Below are 25104 nucleotides of genomic sequence, written 5' to 3' on the forward strand. Positions count from 1 at the left end.
CAGTTTAAGGGTGTGTGTGTGTGTGTGTGTGTGTGTGAGCTGCTTAAGGGTGTGTGTGTGTGTGTGTGTGTGTGTGTGTGTGTGTCGGAACTGCTTAAGGGTGTGTGTGTGGGTGTGTGTGTGGGTGGACTAGCAGTTTGTGGGTGTGGGTGTGTGTGTGGTAGCAATTTAAGGGTAGGTGTGTGTGTGTGTGTGTGTTAAAGTCTAGGGGACATTTGGGCTCCTCACTGTGCTATGGGGATGCCTTGTAGGTAAGAACTCAGGACACACCTGACTAATACCAGCAAGCGCTTTGACCATAGTGCCTTGTGAATGCACGTGAGGAAAAGAATCACAATCTACAATCTTCTTAAACTCCCACGAGTCTCTTCCTAGGTCCCCCGTCTTTTATTACAGGACACTCCTCTGACTAATTTGGCGGCAGTCCCTTTCGTTGGTGTGGTGTAAGCATCAGGTGTAACCTGATGCTTACAGTAAAAAAAAAAAAAAAAAAAATTCCCAGGCAACAGTGCAGAGATGTCTAACATAACTGTGTTCTTTAAGGGCCTCCCCCCTTCAGGGCCATCGGATTCAGGACAGTAATGACCGGCAGGGCCAGAGTTCACGCCCGAGGCAGACGGCGGGACACACCACCCTCGGAGCCGGCTCAGCCCGAGGCGGCGAGGGGACCCCCAACGCCTCGAGTGCCCGGAACCGGCCCTCCACTGAGCTTCGCTGAGTTAGTGAAACGAGGCACAGCGGTGAGCTCCCGCACGTTGTTCCCTTTATGCAAAAGATGCTGCCTTTCCAGAGAAGAGGGAGGTTGGTGGCTCAGCTGGAATAGCTCCTCTCCTGCTATGGAGTGCTCTCCTGCTGAGACTACGGCTGGGCTGCCCCGGTGGTAGGCTTTGTCTCCACCGCTTGCTTCCCTTTCTCCTGTGGGTCTTCGCAGATGCACACAGGCTTTCTTCCAAACCTGAGTGGATGGAGAGGCACCCAGATCCCTTGGCCTCAGCCAGTGACTCCTCTTTGGGGAGTGACCTCAAAGTGGGTGATTTTATTCAAGCGTGTGAACAGACTGAGTTGGACAGGATTTCCTGTTTTGTTTAAAACTCGGTATCCCTGCTGTCTCCAGGCATTTCGGTCTTCTCTTATCCCCTATCCTCTTTGTGTGCTGAGGGGGGGGGGGGGGTGGGTCTGGCTTTTACAACCTCTGACTGATCCCGGTGCTGGCCCGGCAGTCCCATGACCCCAGAGGTCCCATTCTTTCTCCTCCAGGACTGTTGACCCCCTGTCCTCTCCCCCTGCTGCCTGCTCTACCCTCCTCTGGCTCCTCCTCCGTCTTCACTTTCAGCCTCCGACATCAGCTTCTATGTCACTGAGACAAATACGGCACCCAAGCAGAACTTCGGTGCTGTCTTCACTGAATCTCCACATCCTGGCCTCGGCCCCTCACCCGAGACCCCAGGGCACTGGCTCTGCTCCTGCCTGAGGTCCCTGAGCCAACTCTCCATCCCCTGAATCTCTCTTGCGGTTCTCCTTTCTCATCTCCCGGGTCCTAGGTCATTCCCATCTGCCTACAGCCAGCTGAGCTGACTTCCACCAACAAGAATCCTCTCCTGGATTCCGCTTTCCCCACAGTTAACTTTCCTTCTCTTTGCTTCTCATCAAAGAAGTCTGGTGTCTACTCTGAAAGCCAGCCCTTATTTCCGTCTTGTCCATTCACTCCAGTCAGGGGTCTCCCCCATCCCTCTGCTGAAAAGGCTCTGGTCAGGCTTCCCCAGTATCCTCCACTTGGTCAGTCCTCCAGGTCAGTCCTCCAAGGCCTTTGCCTATTGCTTATACTTGGAACCGTCGAGCCCTCTTCTCTCCTTGGTCATCTCCTTCTTGTGTGATGGTCCCATCACCACACACCCTTGGCTTTCTGCTGATTTCACTGGCCACTGCTGTAAGCTTCCCTTGGCTGGGTTCTCCCCCTGTGCTGTTGAAATGCCCAGGGCCTAATCCTTGGGCCTCTTCTCCTTGGTCCATGTGCTCACACCCTTGGTCATCTTATCGGTATCATGGCTGTAAGTGTGATCTGGTAAGTGGACAGGTTCCCCTGTTTATATCTCCAGCCAGATCCCTCTCCTGCACAAAGGAATATCCCCATGGGTGTCTCATGTTCCTGATTTGCCCTCCCAGACAATTCTGAACTACTTCACTTGATGAAATCCCCTTCTTACAGTTGTTTAGGCCGAAACCTTCGGATTTATCCTCTTTTGACCTCAGACCCTTCGCAGAAACTTCGCAGAAGTACTTCCGTCCCCCCTGACTTGCAGAAAACAATCCAGTCTTTGATCATTTCTCACCCTCTCTGTTACTACCCTCTGGGCCGAACCACCAGCGTCCCTGGCTGGACCCCACAAACGGCCTCCTAACTCATCTTGCTTTTGCCCTGGCCTCACCCTCAGTCTGTTCCCAGCATCGAACCAGACTACCTTGGGTTCACGTTCAGCCCACAGCCTGTAAGGGCTCCTGTTTTCTCAGAGTCGGAGGCAAATCCCTTTCGCTGGCCGCCCTTCCACTGCTCCTCTGAGTCCTCCTGCGTCTCCCTCCCTCGTTCGTCTCACTCTCGAGCTTTTCTTCCTTAGGAGCTTTGCCATTTCTTCTACCTGAGGTTTGTGTGATTTGTTAACTCGCCGCCTCTGAGTCTTTGTTGCAGTGTCAACTTCTCACTGAGGTTCTGCCCCCCATGAGTCAAGACCACCAGCCTCCTTCACACCCCACCTTTCCAGTATTTTTCATACTTGGCTTCCTCCTATTTTTTTTTTTTTTCTCATTTCCCCAGCAATTATCATATTCATGCCATGTAAGTTAATTGTTGATTTATTTTCTGTCACTGGGATATAAGCTTTTCAAGGAAGTTCCCTTGCCTTCTGCCCTGATACATGCGTTATGGCACATGGCAGGCATATGATAACTTGGGGATGATAGTTGAACATATGGATAACATTACTCCATCTCCCAAAACCATGCAGGCTCAGCAACCTCGTCAGATCCAGCCTAGACTCCAGTCACTGACGGGAGTTAGACACGCGGCTGGGGCTGGGCCACCAGCAGGAGCAGAAGCGGCATCTCAGCCTTCAGGTGAAAGGAGGGAGGAAGAACGATTCCGTGAGGGGCAGAGAATGCTTAATACAAGGCAGCGTTAGTCACTCTGTTGTGTCCGACTCTTTGTGACCCCATGGACTACATAACCCACCAGGCTCCTCTGTCCATGGGATTCTCCAGGCAAGAATATTAGAGTGGGTTGGCGTTTCCTTCTCCAGGGGATCTTCCTGACCCAGGGATTGAACCTGGGTCTCCTGCATTGGCAGGTGGATTCTTTACCACTGCGCCACCAGGGACGCCCTCTTTTCTGATGACCCGTTGCTAAATAATGTTTGGTGCCTTTGCTGTCTTTTCTACCTCAAAAACCCTTAATAGCTGTGGTGTAATATTGTCGTTTCTAGTTACATTCCCCTTTTTGTGTAAATTAACAACTGTCATGCTTGTTTGTACGCTGAAGAACTTCAACCGCCGTCTGGATCACAGGGATCCTTGCTGAGGAAGAAGAGGGATGTTGGTAGAGATTATCAAGACTTTGTGGTAAATACTCGGCAGAATTTGGTCCACGTTAGAGAGTCGACAAAAGGTATGCTGGCCATTAACAATACAATTTTATGGAGTTGTTTAAGTATCTGTGATGCTTTATGCCATCACTTTAAGTGGAGGTACCCTCTCACATTCCTACATTTTTATAATAACTTTCACTTTTGCAGAAATTAAGACTGACTTTAGAGTCCTGGAGATACTCATTTTCCTCTCTTCCTTTTATAGACACTAAGATAGAATGACCCAGTTCTTTGGTTGTGCTGAGACATACTGATTAATAAACTGCACCCTCCCCAAAAAATAAAACATTGTTATATACAGTGGCTCCCCTCTCCCAACCCCTAGCTTTTGGGACATTTGTGCTGCAGAGGTTTTCTTTTGATATTTCTGTTAAATATAGAAATACATCTGTTAAGTACCTGTATTTAAGTACCTCTATTAAATACCTGCCTCCTTGAGCTTCCTAAATGTGGGTTTGCATAAGGACTCACCTAAGCTCATGTGAGGGATTCTGGATGCCAGGCATATATAACTGCTTATGTCGTTTGCTGACCACCTCCCTTGTTGGATCTGACTCTGGTTCTCAATACCATGGTGTCCAGATCGTCTGTTTGGGGTCTGATCAGCCAGACTATCTCATGACTGACACGTGGTTCCATTTTCCCAGGCACGCAAGGTAGCCCGGTAATGCTATTTTCAAATCATGTCCGGCTCAAGTCTTGCTCTCAGAAGCATTTATACAAGTACAACGTCATCTACACACCAGACATAGAGGATGGACGTAAACGGGAAGCTTTACTCTCTGAACTTGAAAAGTTACTGGGAAATCGTTGTATATATGATGGAAAGTCTTTGCTGTTACCTCGCTCGCTAGGGGAAATGGTTAAGTAGTATTCTACATCTTCCTACATTCTTTCTACTTTCTTCTACTACATCTGTAGTAGAATTCTACATTGTTCTTCTCTCCCATTTTTCACTCTGGAGTAGCCAAAGTCTCACCATTCCTGGGCAACAGTTTGTGGAGAAATCCTAAACACTCCTTGCCCACAGGACTTGTAACTGACCCACGTACCATGTTTAATTTTCACTGATAGTATCTAGTGTTTCATCTCACTGCCTAAACTGAATTTATTTGACATAAAGGTAAAATATAACCTTTACCTTTTTTGATGGCACAATATGTTTCAAATGCTGATACTGAAGTTGAATAATGGCAACCCACTCCAGCATTCTTTCCTGGGAAACCCCATCGACTGAGGAGCCCTGGAGGGCTAGAGTCCATGGGGTCACAAAAGAGTCAGATAAAACTGAGCAACTAAACAGCAAAAACAACAATTTTTAAAATTCCCTGTTCCCTCCTTTTCTCTCTCTCTCTCTCTCTTTTTTTAAACAGGAGGAAAAAAAAAACACATTAGGAGAAGGACTTACTGTTTTATCCTATAAACTTCTACGGTAGAGGGTCAAGTAATTCATAGGAACTTGCTTAAATGAAAGTTTGACTTGCACATGTAATTCTGGCTCTTCGCTTTGGTCTTGCCCATCCCATTTTTTGCCTGCGTCTGCCTTTCTGTGGGAGAGACTGCTCCTTGCACTTGTGCCATGCTGGGCAGCCAAGTGACAATTCGATCTGTCACACGGTGAAGCTTAGTTTCCTTGGAAGAACTAAGGGATTTTTTTTTTTTCTTCCTCTCAGAAAAAGGAAGTGGTCAGCAAGTTGAAAAATGAACCTGTGACGATAACCTTCGAGCTCTCCAGAGAACTCCAGAGCACTTCTCCAGACTGCCTCCGCTATTACAACATCCTCTTTAGAAAGTATGTAAGATGGTTTCCTTCGGATTCAGTTGACCCACACTGTGTCAGTGATGCTGAACACAGCCGCATGCTTCCACCGTTTGGTGTTCTTGACAGGTCCCGTGTTCTGAGAGGGTGGAGGATCTTCTGAGATGAAAGGACACTGGGGCTTTTGCTAGGCACGTGCAAATTCCATGGGTTTCTCCAGTATTCCACTTCCTGCCCACCTCTGCCTTCCCTGTCGGGAACCTGTCTAGGAGAAGTAATAGACATCAGCTATGCATACCCATGCTTATTCCTCTCTAGAGCAAATATACTTGTTGTCTGTTCTAGACTCATGGTAATGAACAAATAGTCAAAATTAAAACTTGGAACACATCGACTGCAAAAGATGTTTCGATTCATTTCTAGGAACGAAGGACATACATACTGATGGCCTTTCCATGTAATACTGTCTTATATTATTAAAGAGAAAATTTGAGGTTAAATTAACTTCAGTATTAACCTCAATAATGTATTAATAATTTACTTGTCATTAATAGTCATTATCAGGCATTTTATGTTGTTAGTATAAAGAAAACCACTGACAGATCATCTCCCTCTCTAATGCATCCTTATGTGTGTTAACAAATGCTTACTAATATTCACTGCACTTTCAACAAAACCTGTTCTTCCATTTCTAGAATGTTGGAGAAGATGGATTTGAACCAAATTGGTCGCAACTATTACAATAAAAATAAGAAGACTGAGTTCAATGAGTATAGGTATGTATGAAGCGGTCTATGAAGTGCGAAGTCTCACATTCTGTAGACATAATCATAGAAACCTTTGAGAAAGTTGCTCATCTGCACTGGTGTATGATTTACAAGTGACCTTTTAAATACTCTCCAGTGACTGTGAACAACTAAGTTACAACTGAATTTATAATTTGAACTTAAAAATTTATTTACCCTAAAAATTCCTAGCATGATAGGCATAAACTTTTAAGATGGTCAGTTATTGTATAAACCTTAGGAAATCAATCATCTGAATCTTGGATAATTTCTCTGAAATTATAGTCAGTCTAACACTTGCCTCTATGTACATCTATTACTTATTGGTATATAATTTACATATTATATATCATATATAGTCTTACATGAGTATATACAATAGTTTAAGCCTGCAAGTGGTAATAAAAATGATTTAACAAAGATGTATTACTTCTAACTAGCACATCTGGTAAAAATCTGTATTTGAAGGTCCTTCAAAAGATCAGTGATTATTACAAATAAAAGACTAAAGCTGGCACTAACAGTACCCACTTTGGACAGTGGGTTTAGGGCCCCTACCACTTGGCTTTACGTCCAGAGCCGGGATCTTGACGCCCACACCTAACTTGTTTGCAGGTTGGAAATATGGCCTGGCTATGTTACTTCTATTCTTCCGTATGAAATCGGTCTTACTCTCTGTGCTGATGTGAGCCATAAACTGCTCCGAATGGAAACTGCTTATGATTTAATATCACACACTCATGAAAAAGCCAGAGGAGAAGATGCCAAAGAGAAAATTCTTAGAGAATTAGTTGGGTCGTCTGTTCTTACAAAGTAAGTCTGCTTTTTGAAAACCTATGCAGTCACTTTTACTTTTTTTCATCAGAGATGTTCCTTGGATTTTAAAATGATTAAATGTTGACATTCAGAAGCAGAAATAGCATGAAAATGGTAAGAATCATTAGATACTTTTTCTCGCCGACTTATACAGCATAGAAGTATGTGTCAGTTGTAAACTCTGCAGTCCTTGTATGTCCTACTGCAAATTTGGTCGTTGGCTCTGAACCCTTATTGCACATGAGGGTATGTGTGCTGCTTCCAAATTTATTTTCCTTTCTCTTTGTCTATAGCTATTTTTTAAAAATTTGTGCTTAATTATAATCTAGCCAATTTCCACTTAAAGGAAGTTTTTATTTTTAATCTCCCTCTACACTAGAAATCTTAAATTGATAAGAGGACATTTTGGCTGCTGCTGCTGCTGCTGCTAAGTCACTTCAGTCGTGTCCGACTCTGTGCAACCCCATAGACAGCAGCCCACCAGGCTCCCCCGTCCCTGGGACTCTCCAGGCAAAAACACTGGAGTGGGTTGCCATTTCCTTCTCCAATGCATGAAAGTGAAAAGTGAAAGTGAAGTCGCTCAGTCATGTCCAACTCTTAGCGACCCCACGGACTGCAGCCTACCAGGCTGCTCCCTCCATGGGATTTTCCAGGCAAGATACTGGAGTGGGTGACATTTTGACTAAGTAAGTTTAAATCCAATCTTAAGAAGACCAGAGTTGGAAGACTTGCACTTCCTAATTTCAAACCGTATTATGAAGCTACAGTAATGAAGACAGTGTGATGCAGGTATAAGGATAGACATAAAAATCAGTGAAATAGAATGGGGAATTCATGCGTTTAGCCCTCACTATTAAAGTCAGTTGACTTTTTGACAAGGGTATGGGGACAGTTAAGTCAAGGAAAGAATAGTCTTTTCAACAACTATTGCTGGGATAGCTGTATATTTACCTGCCCCTTCATCACAGGATATAAAAAATTAATTCAAATTTACTAAAAAATTAACTCAAAATAGACCTAAATAAAATTTTTAGAAGAAAACATGAGTAAATTACTTGACTTTGAGTTATGTAAAAACCTTATTAGAAAAGTCACCAAAAGCACAAGTGATGCCAAAACAAACAAATTGGACTTAACCAAATACAAAATGTTCTTTTAAGAACACTGTCATAAAGGTGAACAGACAACTGGCAGAATGAGGGAAATATTTGCAAATCTCACGTAGTAAATAATTTGTGTGTAGCTGCATAAAGAATATTTGCAACTCAGTAACTGAAAGAAACTTAATTTTAAAAAAAGGGCAAAGAGTCTGAATAGACACTTCTCCACCTAGAAATACAAATGGCCAATAAGCACATGAAAAGATGCTCAATATCATTAGCTACCAGGGAAATGCAAATTCAAACCGCAATGAAATGCCACTTCCTATCTAACTAGGTTAGCTAAAATTGAAAAAGGAAGATGTTAACAAGTGTTGGCAAGGATGTGGAAGAATTGGAACCAGCCATCATACACTTGGTGTGGCCTCGCTGAGGAGCCTGTCATTTCCTCAGTGTGTTAAATTCAGCATTACCATGTGACCCAGCAATTCCACTCTACATACCCAAGAGAAATAAAACCATGTCCACCAAAATGGGTATATGATTATCTACCACACCACTATTCACAATAGATTGAGTGTAAACAACCCAAATGTTATGTTGGGTTCATAAACCCAAATGTTTATCCTGGTAAATGGATAAACACAAATGTGGTATATCTATACAATGGTATATTATTTGTCAGTAAAAAGGAAGGAAGTAGCAATACATGCTACAGTGTGACTGAACCCTGAAGAAACCCAGTCAGGGAAGATGCATATTATATAATTCAATTTATATGACGTGTGATGAGTAGCCACACATGGGGCAGTAAGTAACCTAGTGGTGGTTTAAGGGCTGGGTGGAAAGAAGGGGTGACTTATAGTTAAGTATAGTTAAGCTTAACTATACTTAACTATGAGCTTAACCATATACATATAAGCTCATAGTTAAGGTGCTTCTTCTTTGGGTGATGAAAATATTCTAAAATTGCGTTAATGGCTGCATGACTCTGTGAATATACTAAAAACCACTAGATTGCACACTTACAGGGGTGAATTGCATGTTATGTGGATTAATCTTAACAAAGCTGATATATCCTACAATTAAGAGTAGGATTTTAAACCACTTCCTTTTTACATGGTTCGATGCACCAAAGTCAGGAATAATACCATATATTCCATGATTATTCTGCAGGTATAACAACAGAACCTACAGAGTGGATGATATTATTTGGGAGATGTCTCCCAGCTCTACATTTACCAAATCAGATGGCAGTGAAATCTCCTTTGTAGACTACTACAAAGAGGTATGAAATTTTCTTTAAACACATTCGTCTTAAAAAATTTTCCTATTATATAGTGAAGTATATGTCTCAAGTCTTATTTAGATATACATATGTATATATTTGCATATATTCTCCCTTTGGGTCATTGAAGCTTGACTTATTTCAATTATCCATGTGTCCCAGTGCCTTGTGTATAAGGTAAAGTCACATAATTAGAATGGCTCCAAGATGGCCCTCCCTGTCAGGCTTAGATGTAGCTACGGTAGTTTTAAACATGGAGATGGGTTGTTAGGTAGAAAACAAAATATGGTAGAACTTCAGAAATGAGAACGTTACAGAGGAGCTTCAGCCCTACAGAAGTTGGTCCAAAAAGAATGACCAGCTACAATCTGAAACGATGCCTGTTATGTGTTAAATCTAATTCATGGATTCCTCTATTTTTAATTTGAGTGCTCACAAAGACATAAACTCAGGCCAGTTGGTGAGGTTGGTTTTCTAGCTTTGGCTCATAAAAGAAAGATAATTAAAGGAATGGTAGATATATATGACAAACGGAAAGAACTTATAAATGGATGATTTTTTAAAAGTTATAAATTGACACTTAAAAAAGCCTGTATTATATTGGGACCCAAAGCTACGTGGAATTTGTAGGTACAGAGCCCTCTGACATCCCTTCAAGGGGTGGTTATTATGACATCTTCATTTGTCTTTCACACTTACTGCTTGTTCATTTCAAGCCCTAAAGCATTTAGTGAATGCCTATTGTCTATCTTGGGTATACATTAGTAAGACAATTGAGTTCTCAGCTCTCAAGGGACTTGCATTCGCATGGCAGACAGAGAGGTGATGAAAGAAGAAAACTATTCTAGTAGTTACAGGGGACATGGAGACAATTAAAACTGGGTGGTGTTATGGACAGTGTCTGGTGGCTACTGGGTTTGCATATTCTTCAAAAGCTTCTCGGAGAAGCTGATACCTAATGTCAGCAAGGAGCAAGCTGGGTGTGGATGAGGGAGAAGAGATGGTATAAAGACACTGTTTTCAGGATGGGCATGGTGTATCCAGAGCCCAAACAAGGGTGGAGTGTTCTCGAGAGAAATTGGATATTACCATCCAATCATCTTATGCAGATATTTGTAAGACATCTCATCCAATGTACAGAGAATGGGCTGCATGGGGGTAAAAATTGAGGAAGGGAAACCCATGAGAAGGTTATTAAATCAGTTGACTTAAATGGTGGTTGGTCTGCAGTAGGGTGGGAGAAGTAGGTGAAAATGGAGAGGACACAGTGAAGGCTTGGATGTAATAAGTGATGGAAAGGGGTGACTGAAATGTAACCCTTTGGCTTTATCTGAGGAAGTGAGTGGAGGGAGGCATTATTTCCTGAACTGGGGGAATCTGTGGGAGGAGCTGGCTTGGGGACTGCTCTGGGATGAGACAGGCACTGATAGAGTTGCACGCTGAAATATCAGAGAGTTGACTTTAAAAGGTTTACTTCTGGCTTGAAGACTTCTGGCTCTCAAAGGCTCGGAGATCCCATCTGTTACCATTTTGTGGCTCTACCATCTTAACAAGCGGACTCCAAGGTCATGGCGTTAGAAGAGAGGAAGAGGCAGCTTACTGGCTCTTAGGTCCCTTAGGCTGAAAGCTGTAGGCTGACGCCCTACTTCCAGTCATACGTGTTAAAATCCAGTCCTATAGCCTGCACCTAACTCAGTGAACAGTTCTCTTCCGTGTACAGATGTGGTGAGTTCAGTATCATTTCTCTGCCAAAGTGGGTCAGTTAAAGCATGCTCTCTGGGCCTGTCGATGAGTCTGGAGTCACAGGGTGTACAGCCTGGAGTTTTCGTTTTGGGAACAAGCTCCTTTTGAAGTTCCCAGAAGCTTAAATGCCAGTAAGTGAAAGTCAAAGTCTCTTGATTGTGTCTGACTCTTTGTGACCCCATGGACTATACAGTCTATGGAATTCTCCAGGCCAGAATACTGGAGTGGGTAGCCTTTCCCTTCTCCAGGGGATCTTCCCAACCCAGGGATCAAACCCAGGTCGCCTGCATTGCAGGCAGATTCTTTACCATCTGAGCCACAGGGAAGCCCAAGAATACTGGAGTGGGTAGCCTATCCCATCTCTGGCAGATCTTCCTGACCCAGGAATCAACCCGGGGTCTCCTGCACTGCAGGTAGATTCTTTACCAACTGAGCTATCAGGGAAGCCTTTAAATGCCAGATGATACCACAATTCATGTGGCTAACTTATTATTGACAAGGACCTTGCTAACAAGTAGCTTAAGAACAAAATCTATGAAGAATCTCCACTTTGGGTTGGGAGTACAGACACCCTGTTGTACAAGAATTTGCTGCCTTAGGGATAGGAACTTCTGTATGTGAAGTCTTAGAAGATGCCTTTCCTTACTGGAAGCAGGGCTAAGGATTTAGGGCAAATAAACAAGGAGGAATGCTGGGAATAGATGTATAACTGCCCCTCTAAAATGTGGCCAGGGTTGTTTTTGTTCCCTATTAGTAATGGGAATCCTCTTGAAAGTTCTCAATATGTTTTAGAAAGTTTCAAGGCATTACTGTGGTGAGAAATACATATTCTGAGAGTCTCTCACCTATCTACATCTATATTAAAAAGAGTAGCACAATGATTCCATTATGTTTGGTGGGTGTCCTACTCTCCTTGGCCATCTATGTTTATCAGTGATCCCTGGGCATCAAATCAAGAGAACATTTAGAATATTTTTGGTGCTTTCTTGAACTTGGGGAAACTGTATCACCACACCTCTGGGCCTCCAATTGTGATCCGAAAATATACCTTTGCACCTATTTATGTGACGTTACTAAGGTCTTGCTAATAGTCATGCCAGTGTTCGTTCTTCTGTTCAACAGCGGTATGGTACAGTGGTCACTACCTTAAATCAGCCACTTTTGATCACCAAAGGCAAATGGAAAAAGAGCCGACAAGACACATCTCATCAGCCTATCATGCTGGTTCCTGAGCTATGCCACCTGACAGGTACTGCGGATTTATCCCATCTTCATAAAAGACACCCCCCCCCCTTCTTTAAAGTCACCAATATTACTTTATAGGCTTTTTCATAAGATTCCACATGACCCAGACCTGTGTTCTCTCTGATTTCCTCCTTCTTCTGGACGCAACAGTTAAGTCTCCTCTAATACAAATCTATTCTTACTGGTTCAGCATGTTATCTTTCAGATTTTTTTTTTTAAAGGCTTAACGGATGACATGCGTAAAGACTACAGAATGATGAGAGACTTGTCTACCCACACGAGGATGGATCCAGATAGAAGGCAGCATAAACTGCTGACATTTATGGATGCTTTAAGAAAGTAAGTGCTTGGGAATTCCGTGGTGATCCAGTGGTTAGGACTCTGCTTTCACTGTTGAGGACATGGGTTCAGTCCCTGGTTGACAAACTAAGATCTCACAAGCCATGGAGAGTAAGTGCTACTTTTCTGTCTGGGAGTATGAAGTGAAGACCTGTGTGGATCACTTGGCATCTCAGACTTCTTCAATTAAAAAGTGATGATTGGGAAGAAAATTATATTTGGGAGGAGGTTGGGGAGGGAAGGGCAAGTCTATTTTTTTCTGTCATTGCTGTGTTAGAGGAGGCCTAGAGAGGGTAAGACTGAAATAGATTCTAAGTGCCCACACAAATGTGAGAACAAAGACAAGATTGTTTCAGAGTTTAGGGAGTTTATTGGTAGCATCTTGACACAAAGGACAAGCAATGAGAAACTTCAGATGAGAGAAATACTGGCTTGTATTTTGCTCATGGATAATTGTCCTTGCTTATTTTCTGGGGTTTGGTCATGTGGAAATATCTTTTCTTTCAGAAATAATACTGTGCAGAAGGAGCTTCGAGACTGGAATTTGGAACTCGAAGGGGGGTTTTTGTCCTTTTCTGGAAGAACCCTGCAAGATGTAAGAATTCACCAAGGAAGAAGGATGGTAAGAGCTTCAGAATTAGCATGTCAGAGTTGGGTCAAATTAGTAACAACCCAAAGTGGGACTAACTTGGTTGTGTCAATAACTCTTTTCAGACTACCTGTCCTTTCTCTATGAGAGGACAAGTCAGCATTCAATAAAAATGCATGTAACAAGCTTGGCATATAGTAAACTCATATGTATTATATATTATATCTTTGTTATTAATATTATTGTGTACATTCTCTTGTAGCAAAATAATCTTCCAAATGTATCCTTAAGAGTCACAACATCCTTAAAAGTCAAATATCTAAAATCAAAATAACCCAGAATAACCCATGGTAAAACTCCAGTGTTACTAACCTATACCTTAAGGAAAAATAGCTAATACATTAGATCAGCTGCTGAAGTCTACAATGGACAAAGATTTCGAGATTGCTTTTTTAAGTTAATGTTTAATACTCCCAGTATTCTCATCTCAATTGTTTGTGATTTCATAGATCCATACACTTAAATTTTTTTTATTTGGCTGTACGGGATCTTAGTTGCAGCATGAAAAATCTAGTTCCCTGACCTGGGATCAAACCTGAGCCCCTGGCATTGGGAGCACAGAGCCTTGACCACTGGACTACCAGGGAAGTCCCAATCCATGGAGTTTGAATATTTGTCTCATGCAGTATTGTGTTACCTGTTATCCTTCAGCATTTTGAATAAGCATCATAATGACAGCAGAAAGCAAGTGGCTTATTGATTTCTTGATTTGAATGGACCTTTGTTTAGAATATAATGTTTTGGAGCTTTCAAGGATCAAATAATGAGTGAGAATTTCACGTTTAAAACTTGAACTCTGTCCAAGTTCTTATAACTCTGTATCTTGTGGGGATGGGGGAAGTGGGAGGGGGTTACTTTTTTAGAAAACATGTTTGAAAACAGACCAGATTTTATATTAGTTACAATAAACTTATTCTTAAAGTATTTTTAAAAATCCTATCATGACTGAAGTTTAAAATGGTAATGTTCCAATAGGAAACATCACAGCATTTACAATGGAAAGGATCTTAGATGATGTCAGTTTTTCTTTTTTAATGAATTTTATACCATGGCTTGGAATTCTCTTCCAGTTTGACAACCATAAAGCAGACTGGTCAAAAAACACGAGGGAGGTACCATTACTTAGAGCAATGTCACTGGATCATTGGCTAATAGTCTATACTAAGGGAAATTATGAAACAGCCCTGACCTTGCAGCAGAATCTACAGAAAGTGACACCCAAAATGGGCATAACTGTTAGAAATGCAAAACTGTAAGTAGAGCAGAAATTATTTTTTATTTCAAAACTGGTTGCTGGCAATCTGAAAGTGGAAGGACTTTTGAAATTGTAGGACTCTTGTCCTATCAAGGACTCTTGTCATGTTATCCAAACTCTGAAATGTGTGTGAGCAAAAAAGTAAAGCCTGCTCCAGCCTGCATGTATTAAATCAGACTCTTGGGATCTATAGATTTCTGGCTATTGGGCTTCATCTTGAAGACATGAGAATTAGCAAGTGGATGGGGTGGAGGGGGGAAGATGGTAAAAACTAGTTTCCAGTCTTATTTCCAAAAACTGAACTTGGTTTTGTCTTAAAAAGTTTCAGCTGAAATGCTCATCTTGTTTTAATGTGTCATTGGCTGTGTAAAATGTTGTTACATGTTTCACTGTTCATTATTTTTGAAATATGAAATACTTATTTTCTAGGCTCGAAGCAGCTGATACAGTCCAATCTTACATAAGAACCTTGGAAAAACACGCTTCACAAAAAACACAGATGGTAAGTGTCTATGTGATGTGCGCCCCCTCCTTAGTGAGCTGCATTTGCATGTATTAATATCTTTGAATTGAGATGTTGCCATTGGTTTCCCAAATCAGTCAAAAAATAGAAATTTACCCCTGTAATGTAGCTCAATACAGACTTTGGGGTTTTAGCTACTACCTAATATCACTGTGTTATGCTCATTCTTTCAGGCTTGAGGACTTAGACTTAATTTTTAAGTCTCAAACTGAAAGACACCATAAAAATATTGAGTAATATGGATTATGATAGTCACAGGTGTGCTATTTCTCTCTCCAGCTGTAACCTGCAAAGTCTATGATCTGGTCTCTTCCAGTAAGTGTCCTTTCTTTTGTCTGGTATTTCTCTTGGGACTTTTCCTTTTCCCCATCCAGTGTCTTAGACCAAGTTGTCAACAAGTGTGGTACCTAAATTACTAAAGTTACTTCTTTTTCCTTCCTTCTCTGGGTGCTTTGTTCAAACTCATCTCACATTCTTCATCATCCAAAATGCTCTTAAAAGGAACCTTTTGTTTCTTGATCACAAAACCAGGATATTCCTCCTATTGTCTTATCCATAGAGCCTAGACTTCTCTCTCCTTTCAGCTTCTACCTGGGAACCTTTTAGGCTACGCTGAATGCTACCTTCTGTGAGTCACCATGCTAGGGGTAAAGAACGTACCTGCTAATGCAGGAGATGTAAGAGGCTCAGGTTCGACCCCTGGATTGGGAAGATCCCCTTGAGTAGGAAATGGCAACCCACTTCAGTATTCTTGCCTGGAGAACCACCGTGGACAGAGCTACATTCCATAGGGTCACAAAGAGTCGGACACAACTGAAGCGACTTAGCACACATGCGTGATGGCTACTTTCTGCGAGCCATTCTCATACTCAAATGAAATGTCTTACTTTTGAAATCCTGTTCTTAAGTCTTGTGTGCTTGCTTCCTGTCACTGTGAGTGATTAACTCCATGCTTAATTCTTCTCCGGTGTTGTGGCCTTAAACGCTTAGCTAGGACAGGGAAGCCTCTGGTGGGACTCAGCAAAGACTCACATGTTAGAATGGCTTTGAAGAGGCCATGGTGGTGGGTCTGCCTCCCAACTCATGACATGACTTTGTCCACTGAGCATCTGCCTGGAAAGGGAAAGACTGCCTTTCTAATTGTGGGGATGTCTTTTAAGAAAGCTTATCTGTATCTTGAATGGGAACATGTCCTGCTTTTACCCATTTATCCTGGCTTTGCTTTTTGGAACAATATTGCTTATTCAAGGTGCCCCTTAAATATTTTAAGGTATTTTTTTGTTTCAGATGGTGGGGAGAGCATGCCTATAATCTTATACACTCCAAACAACTGGAATGACTGATGAAACAGCAACTGGAAATTATGTGCAAAATATCTTTATGCATAAATGGAAGTCTCCCTAGACCCAGCACAGAGGGGAATTCATGTGTATAAGCAGGGGTGAAGCCACGTGACTCACAAATTTCAAAGTCTGTGTGGCATTGGGTGGGTGGGGGGCCAGAACCAGTCTGTAAAGTAACCCACTGAATGTGATGGGAAGATATCAAGCCATATATTTATATCTAAAATTAAATGTTAACTTCTCAAATATTAAAGTGAATTAGTGGTAATACTAGAAGAGTTCATAAGTACTCACATAGTTTGGGAATATTTTCCTCATGGTAGACAAAAAGATTATAGATCACTATTTTAAACAGGTCATGATGAGGAAGCATAAGTGTTTGAATAATAAATAATTTAATTCCTATAAACGTGTGAGTTGGAGGAGTAAGGCGGAAATACAGGAAATAAAAGCACATTTAACCTATAGATTTTTTTAAACTAGGAAGGAAAAGAAATCTACTACTGAGTTAATAATTTAAGGCAAAAAGAATAAAGTAATCAGCTTATATTAATACATAATACTACCTATTCCTCAAAATCCAGTATTGGCAGTAAAAATGCTAACTATGAACACAGTCCCCATTGTTTTAAATAGAGGATCTTTTATAATTTTTCTGTTTTAAAAATGAGTACACATCAATCCAGTGCAAAACCTCCACTATTTTCGTGAGATTTTAAAAACTTTTTGCTTTTCATATTTTCAGACTTATAGGAAGAGTTGCAAAGACAGTCCAACCCTCTCTACAACCATCATTCAGGTTTCCCAGTCAGTATGTTCTATCACATTTCTATAAACATTCTTCTCCCCTCTCTACACCTACCTGTGTGTGCGCGCTAAGTCACTTCAATCGTGTGCGACTCTTTGTGACCCCATAGGCTGTAGCCCACCAGGCTCCTCTGTCCATGGGGATTCTCCAGGCAAGAAGACAGGAGTGGTTTGCCGTGCCTTCCTCCAGGGGATCTTCCCTACCTGGGGATCAAACCTGCATCTCCAAAGTCTCCTGCACTGGCAGGCAGGCTCTTTACCAGTAGCGCCACCTAGGAAGCCCTCTATTATCTACCGACATATAACCATTCTTTCCTTCTCATTATATATGTAATATGTGTGTATATGTACACATGTGTTGTTATTCATAGCAGCTACAGGTGTGTGTATGGGTTTCCCAGGTGGCTCAGTGGTAAAGAATCACCTGCCAATGCAGGAGGTGAAGAAGACATGGATTCAGTCCCTGGGTAGGGAAGAACCCCTGGAGGAGGAAATGGCAACCCACTCCAGTATTCTTGCCTGGGAAATCCCATGGACAAAGGAGCCTGGTGGGCTATAGTCAGTCCATGGGGTTGCCAAGAGTCGGACACAACTGAGTGGATAAGCACACAGGCACACAGAAGTGTGTATATATGTGTTTTTCCTCAGCCATTTACCTGATCTACACACCTAATTCGAATTCCACCAATTGTCCCCTTTTATGGCAAAATAAATTCCTTTGTTCATCCAGGGTCGTCCCCTGAGGCATCTGACAGGCTTTTTAAAATTTTTTTAGTCTTCTTTTAATCTGGGAAGTATCTTTAATCTGTCTTTGGGTCTTACAGCCTTGATATTTTATATTTTTCCTAAAAATGAACTGGTTAGTGTGGAGAATTATAGTATGGTGAATATTTCTCTTGATCCACACAGGAAATGGATTTAATAAAATCCCATACCCTTTCATGGGCCCTGTGGCTCAGCTGGTAAAGAATCTGCCTGCAATGTGGGAGACCTGGATTCGATCCCTGGGTTGGGAAGATCCCCTGGAAAAGGGAAAGGCTACCCACTCTAGTATTCTGGCCTGGAGAACTGGACAATACAGTCCATGGGGTTGCAAAGAGTCAGACATGACTGAGCCACTTTCACTTCACCCTTTCATGTAAAAAGAAAAACTTGCTAAATCTACGATGAGAAAAGAATTGCCCTAATCTGATAATGTCTGCCAAAAACTTCTATAAGTATCATTATGTTAAAAAGAATATATTGATGATTTTTTCCCATTAGTCAGAAACAAGTTAAGCAGGAACCTCTCTTCCTAACTGCTTAGTATCCTACTAGAGGTCCTGGCGAGAGTTTGGAATCTTGTAAATCAGGCAATTTCTATAACAACTCCCCAAATTTGTTTGCTGGTATTGGGGGGAGGGTAAAATGGGGATAATAGTATTTCTAGGTAGACCGTTGAGATAACTAACCAAATCAAGTAAAATGCTTGGTGAGTGCCCCACACATAGTGATCATCCGTTGATGGTGGCCGTCCTGATGATGGTATAGTTCAGTCCATGTTCTTAACCCACTATGTCAACTTCATGATAAACTCCTGGAAATCAAATGACCAGCATCAAAGGGTTTTGCAGGTTTAAGGGACTGGTGCGTATTTCCAAATAATATCTCACAGCCTGTCTCTTCCATACATTCACACTCACAATTGTTGAATGCAGTGTGATTCTAGACCCTTCGTGCTCATGGACTCAGGTGTCTGTTTAAACAGACCCTACTTTGTCAGTGCTCCGCCTACATAGCTTCCTCAACACAGCATCCGTTTCTCACATCATCGTGTTCTTGCATCTTGGGGAGTTTCATGTTTGCTTCCTTTCAAGGTCCTTTGCCTGCTTCCCACTGACAACAAGGAAATTTACGATGGCATAAAAAGATATCTGTGCATCAATTACCCAATTCCAAGCCAGTGCGTGTTGAAACGGACCTTGGACAGACCTAAGACGCCAGTGACCATAGCTACAAAAATTGCTCTGCAGATGAACTGCAAGCTTGGAGGTGCCCTCTGGAAGGTGGACATAGGAGTGCGTGGAGATTCTGTTGGCTTCTCTTGCTTTCATCTGTCTGTGGCAGAATTTGTTAAGGTCCTATTTAAATTGTAAATTTGCTTTGTGTTCTGTTCTAACTCAATCTCCTACCCTGTTTAAAACTTAAGCTGCAGAATGCAATGTTCATCGGTATCGATTGTTTCCACGATATTGAACATCGACGGAAGTCAGTTGCGGGATTTGTAGCAAGCATCGATCCAGACCTGACGCGGTGAGTTAATCTTTGGGAGTGTTTAATGGGGAGGCCAGATGAGAGAGGTGGCCCTCATGCACATTGCTGGCAAGATCCAGGGACAGGTTCTTAGCGATGTGCTCTCCTGACCTTCTGGCAAAGTTAGGCTCCCAGGACATTCTGTATGGAAGCTTCTGGCCATTCTCTATTGCTGTCTAACCACTGTGACAAATGTGACCACTTAAAGACAATGCCCACATGACCACGGGCAGTCCTGTGGGTCAGATGGTGGTCATGGCAGGGCTCCTGGGGTCTTACAAGCATTTGCTATGTGTAAATCCTGAGAAGGCAGTGAAAATGTAGAGCCAGAATGCCTCACCCCATCCACTGAGTGCAAATTCAGATGACGAGGCAAACATAGGTCATGACCATTTATCAGGTCATCCCAAGACTCTGAAGTGAACAAAAACGCAGTAAGGGGATAGATACTCAAGACAAATAGGTGATTGTCCTTGATACACTGAGAACTGGTCACAGTACCTATTGCTGTTTTGAAGAAAACTGTTCCCTCCAAGCAGATTCATATGGATGAACGGCTGTTTAATCGATTTATATGGATGACTCCTGATCTAGGAGGAGGAGTCTCCAGAAAAACCCAGGGTTTGTACCTAGTGGAATTCCCCAGGAGTAGCAACAGTAGGAGCCAAGTGTATTCAAAGCATGTATAATTTGTAGCTAATGTTAATGGCTGTTTCCATTCTATCTTACTATTTGTGTGCATTCAAAATGTTACAAAATGCCTAAGATATGGGAAGAGACCAATACTTGGATCACTGCAGGGGCATGAATGGTTGGATCTTTAGTTGGATCCTTAGCTACTGACAGTGAATTTTGGCGGGGTGGGGGGAATGGTGTAGATTAACTTCATCATTTTGATTCTGAATTAATCTTGTTTTCCAAGCTAATGGTTTATTTTTCTCCAAACAGGTGGTTCTCTCAGTGTATCATCCAGCAGTCGGGGCAGGAGCTTGTCAAGGGGCTGACGACCTGCTTGTATAGTCAGTGTCTGGTGGAGGTTGGAGGGCCTGAGTCTATACTGGTGGAGATTTTTGTGCCCATCGCCCGCGCCCCCCCCCCCCCCCCCCAGCCCAGGGACATGTGGCAATGAGTGAAGATGCTTTCGGTTTTCACAGGGGGACAGAGGTGCTATTGGCATCTAGTCTAGTGGATAGAGGTTTGAGGAGGCTGTCAAATGTCTTACCAAGCATGGGACAGCAACACTCTCTGCCTCTAACCAATACAAAGAACTATCTGGCTCAAAATGTCCATACTCTTGTTGAGTCTGGACTAGATGGAGGACTTTAGCAGTGTCCTGAAAGCCACCATATTGACAGAAGAATCCAGAAGTTGTCAGAAATAGTGGCCACTTTGTTCTAAAAGTTATGGTTCAATTTATATGTGTTTCTGACTTCCTTTCAGCTGCCCTGAAGCTCTGGTATGAACAAAATTCATCTCTGCCACATTCTATCATTGTGTATCGAGATGGAGTGGGAGACGGACAGCTTCAAGCTCTCATAGATCAGGAAGTAAAACAGATGGAGTCCTACTTAGAGAAAGCTTACAGAGGACAAAAGTAGGTATATACATTATAAACAGCAGATATTTTGGGGGGCAGGAGGCGGGGAGGAGTTCTGTAACTATTGTGGTGTGTAAATTGGAGAGCTGTATACAGCAGCCTTCAGTGGGTGGCTGGGGAGAAAACATACCTTTCCCCAGAAGCCCTGAAGTAGCAGGTTGTGTTGTCCCCACATGGGAACCCATGAATCTTTCTCTTTATCTAACCTCCTGCCAAACCTTGATGGAGGAGGGCTTGTTAACCTCTGATATTTTTAGCATCCATGAATACAGCCTGTCACTAGTTTGCACTTATCCAGTTTCTCGATCCTGGAGTTCTGTACATCCCAGGGCTGGGGATTTCTCACAGATCCCTTCTCTGGCCTCATCTGCTTGTCAGTGAGGCCTGGTGCCCAGCATAGGCAGTACACATAATTCTGACCTTGGGAGGAGAGGACCATTCCCCTAGGATCTGAATGGCTATGAGTTGAAACCTCCTCCTATACTGCCTGAATCAGGCTAGTGGAGCTAAGACAGTAAAACTGGGGCAGGGGGGGCGGGGGGCAGAAAGCCACCTGCCATCTGCAGACTCCCTTTAATGGCTCCTAAGTGTGGGCTGTTTCTGACATTCTGAATGCTTCTGAGATAACACAGAGCAAATAGTGACAAGTGATCATAATCTTTTAAGGGTCAGACTAACTTTCATCGTGGTGAAGAAACGAATAAATACCAGATTTTTTATTGGAAAGGATGGAGGGAGACTTAACAATCCATCTCCAGGAACAGTTATTGACCTAAAGGTGACTAGGACAGAATGGTAAGCCACCTTTCTTTATTTTAAAGGTTCCCTTTTATTTAAATAGTAAGAATTTTTCAAGGTTTGAATGATTTCAATGAGAAAGGAAGAATTGGCCTAAAGAAGGTTAAAAATGATTTGTGTTTTATATGGTAACTTTTTCTATCTTCATTTTGTTTCTCAGAATTTAAAAAAACAGACAAATATATCGATCATTCTAAGATGACCCAGGTGTTAGGTAGAAATGCTAGAACTTCTGGTTAACTTTGAACTTCTCAAGAAATTATGCAAATAAGAAAGTTATGCAAAACACACAGCAAGAAATAAATAGGACATTCATACCACTAGAGAGGGAGAAACGAACACAATTTGAAAAAAGGCAGAAACACCGATTCTTCTAGTAGAAGGCAGGAAAGGACTGAAGAAAACAAAGCCAGCGAAAAATAGGATAAACATGAAGCATAACATAAAATGATATAAACATTCAACACTGACAGTAAATTGGTTAACCTTACCACTTACATAATTTAGGGTGTTTGAATCTATTCTGGTGACTTGAAAGACAGATACTTCTATTTTCCCCTGAATCACATTACCTATGACCACGTCTAATGTGCTGTTTTGAAGTTTGCTGCCTCTGGGCATCAGTACATATGCTTTTCAGTTTAAATCCCATGAGTGTTATTAATCATGCCAATGATTTCACTGTCTTTTGTAGATGTGCACATAATCTAGGGCGTTTGAATCTATTCTGGTGACTTGAAAGACAGATACTTCCTATTTTTTCCTGAATCACATTACCTGTGACCACGTCTAATGTGCTGTTTTGAAGTTTGCTGCCTCTAGGCATCAGTACATATGCTTTTGAGTTTAAATCCCATGAGTGTTATTAATCATACCAATGATTTCCCTGTCTCTTGTAGATGTGCTTTAGCAAACCATTGCTCAACAGTTAGTCGGGCTTCTAAATATAAAGGAAAGTCGGTAGAAGGGACTTCTATAAATTAATGTTACTTCAGAGACTAGGTTTGCTACATCATTTTTCTTCTAAAATAAGTGTGAGACCGACACATTCTATAATTCTAGGTATGATTTTTTCATTGTGAGTCAGTCTGTGCGGGAAGGGACTGGTACTGTCACTCCCACTCATTATAACGTCATCCACGACACGCTTTACTTGAGCCCGGATGCAGTACAGGGTCTCACTTACAAACTCTGCCATATGTACTACAATTTTCCGGTAAGTTTTTTTTTTTCCTCCAGTTTGGTAGTGTGTATCTGTCAACCTCAGACTCCTAATTTATCCCTCTCCCGTGCCCTTTCTCCTTTGGTAGGCATGGATTTGTTTTCTGTGTCTGTGAGTCCATTTCTGCTGGGTAAATAAGTTAATCTGCACCCTGGTTTTTAGATTCTACACATAAATGGTACAGTGTCTCTGTGTGTCTGACTTACTTCAGGTAGCATGGTAATCTCTAGATTCATCCTTGCTCCCACAAATGGCGTCATTTCATTCTTTATGGCTGAGTAAGTATGCTCTCAGAGAAACATACCCATGACTTTGTCCATTCATCTGTTGATGTACACTTAGGCTGCTTCTGTGTCTTGACTATTATAAATAGTGTTGCTGGGGTGCATGCATGTTTCTGAGTTAAAGCTTTCTTCTTTTCTGGATTATTCACCCAGGGGTGGGATTGCTGGATCATGTGGTAACTCTATTTTTGGTTTTAAGGAACCTCCATACCGTTTTCCACAGTGGCTGTGGTATTTTTTGATACTGATTCTCCTTCACATCTGTGAAACTGTACAAAATTGAATCTACTTTTTGAAACTTGGATATCTATAAAAAATTGAAACTTAGGGGAAGTAAACATAAAGGTTAAAAAAAAAATGTTTTTTCTTTCTCCTAAAGGGTATCATCCGAGTTCCTGCTCCTTGCCATTATGCCCATAAACTGGCTTACTTGGTGGGCCAGAGTCTTCAGCAACAACCACACGAATCTCTGTCAAAATACCTCTTTTACCTTTAACCTACAGAAGAAAGCACAATGGGATGCTGAAAAACATAATTTGTACATTTATCTTCTCATTTTGCATCTGTACATCTGAAATATTTTTTCCAGATGCATGATCAGAATTTAAAACCATTCTTGACATGGATGAGATTCAGAGATTTTAAGCTATTTTCAACACAATCACTAACTTAAACATGAGGCTTATCTTCTCCAGGTGGGAGAACTGACAATGAAGGTTTTTTTTTTTTTTTTTGACAATGAAGGTTTTTGACTCACAATTTAACCTCTCAAATGTGTTAGGAAGACTTTATGATTCAATGTGCCTGAATCCTCTCCTCCAAGTAAAGCTGCTATAACTGTAAAGGTTGGGAATTAGTCACATGGAGAATATGTCTATGAACAAGTAAATTCTACTTGGAAAAATCATACCTACTTTATTTTTGAAACAACCTTTTCCTTAAGGACAGCGAAGATTTAACAGTGGCAAAATTAAATGGAAATTTGTGTTTAATATTTTATAAGGAAGAAATAACCTACATGTGAAATAGTTTATCCTTTGTACACATGTAATAATCAATTTTTTTCTGGTGGAGCTGTAGTAAGGATTTGAAAGTTGGCAGCTCAGGAACATAATATTTTGTCATTTTTCCATAAAGAAGGTAAAAAAGGGCTTTGTTAGCATTTGTTTAATTCATTCTCTTGTGCATGTTCTAAATGTGACATTATGTGATAGCTGTACCATCATCAGAAGATAAGCTGTTTCAAGTTGTCATGTTTTTCCTGAAAGCAGAAATTTTTTCTCTCTCCACTTAAACCTACCTTTAAATATACTTAAGAGACAGCATGTGAAACTTTTATTTTCCTATACTCCTAAATGGAGTGGTATTTTTTTTTTTTTTTTGTGGTGGGGTGGTTAGGGAGAATAGACAGGCTTCTAATATATCCAAAATGATATGCTTAAAAATAATATAATTGCTTTGATTATAGGTTAACCATTTAGGTTTGAACCTGTCTTATAAGAAAATGAAAACAAGTTATTTAAATATACTGCAGTCCAGGTAATGTCCTACCTAGCTATATTGCCAATAATGATAAATGTAGGATATGGTCTCCATGATTAAAGATAACATATTCTCTTCTAAA

The 25104-nt window shown here is 41.6% G+C and overlaps 1 protein-coding gene across 1 annotated transcript; it reads left to right on the forward strand.

Moving 5' to 3' along the window:
• The first annotated feature begins 581 nt into the window (after positions 1–581).
• On the forward strand, positions 582–24016 carry PIWIL3 (piwi like RNA-mediated gene silencing 3). The gene is made up of 20 exons (XM_061140831.1): positions 582–740; positions 3000–3108; positions 3530–3655; positions 4283–4497; positions 5309–5427; positions 6090–6170; positions 6795–6992; positions 9272–9383; positions 12249–12375; positions 12593–12710; positions 13218–13338; positions 14430–14611; positions 15044–15116; positions 19144–19344; positions 19476–19579; positions 20528–20598; positions 21020–21173; positions 21843–21971; positions 23037–23190; positions 23860–24016. The coding sequence occupies exons 1-20, from the start codon at positions 582–584 to the stop codon at positions 23974–23976; spliced, it is 2670 nt and encodes an 889-aa protein (XP_060996814.1). The 3' UTR covers positions 23977–24016.
• Positions 24017–25104: the final 1088 nt, after the last annotated feature.

The sequence above is a fragment of the Dama dama genome, chromosome 5 (assembly GCF_033118175.1).
Source record: "Dama dama isolate Ldn47 chromosome 5, ASM3311817v1, whole genome shotgun sequence".
In the NCBI taxonomy this organism is placed as follows: Eukaryota; Metazoa; Chordata; class Mammalia; order Artiodactyla; family Cervidae; genus Dama; species Dama dama.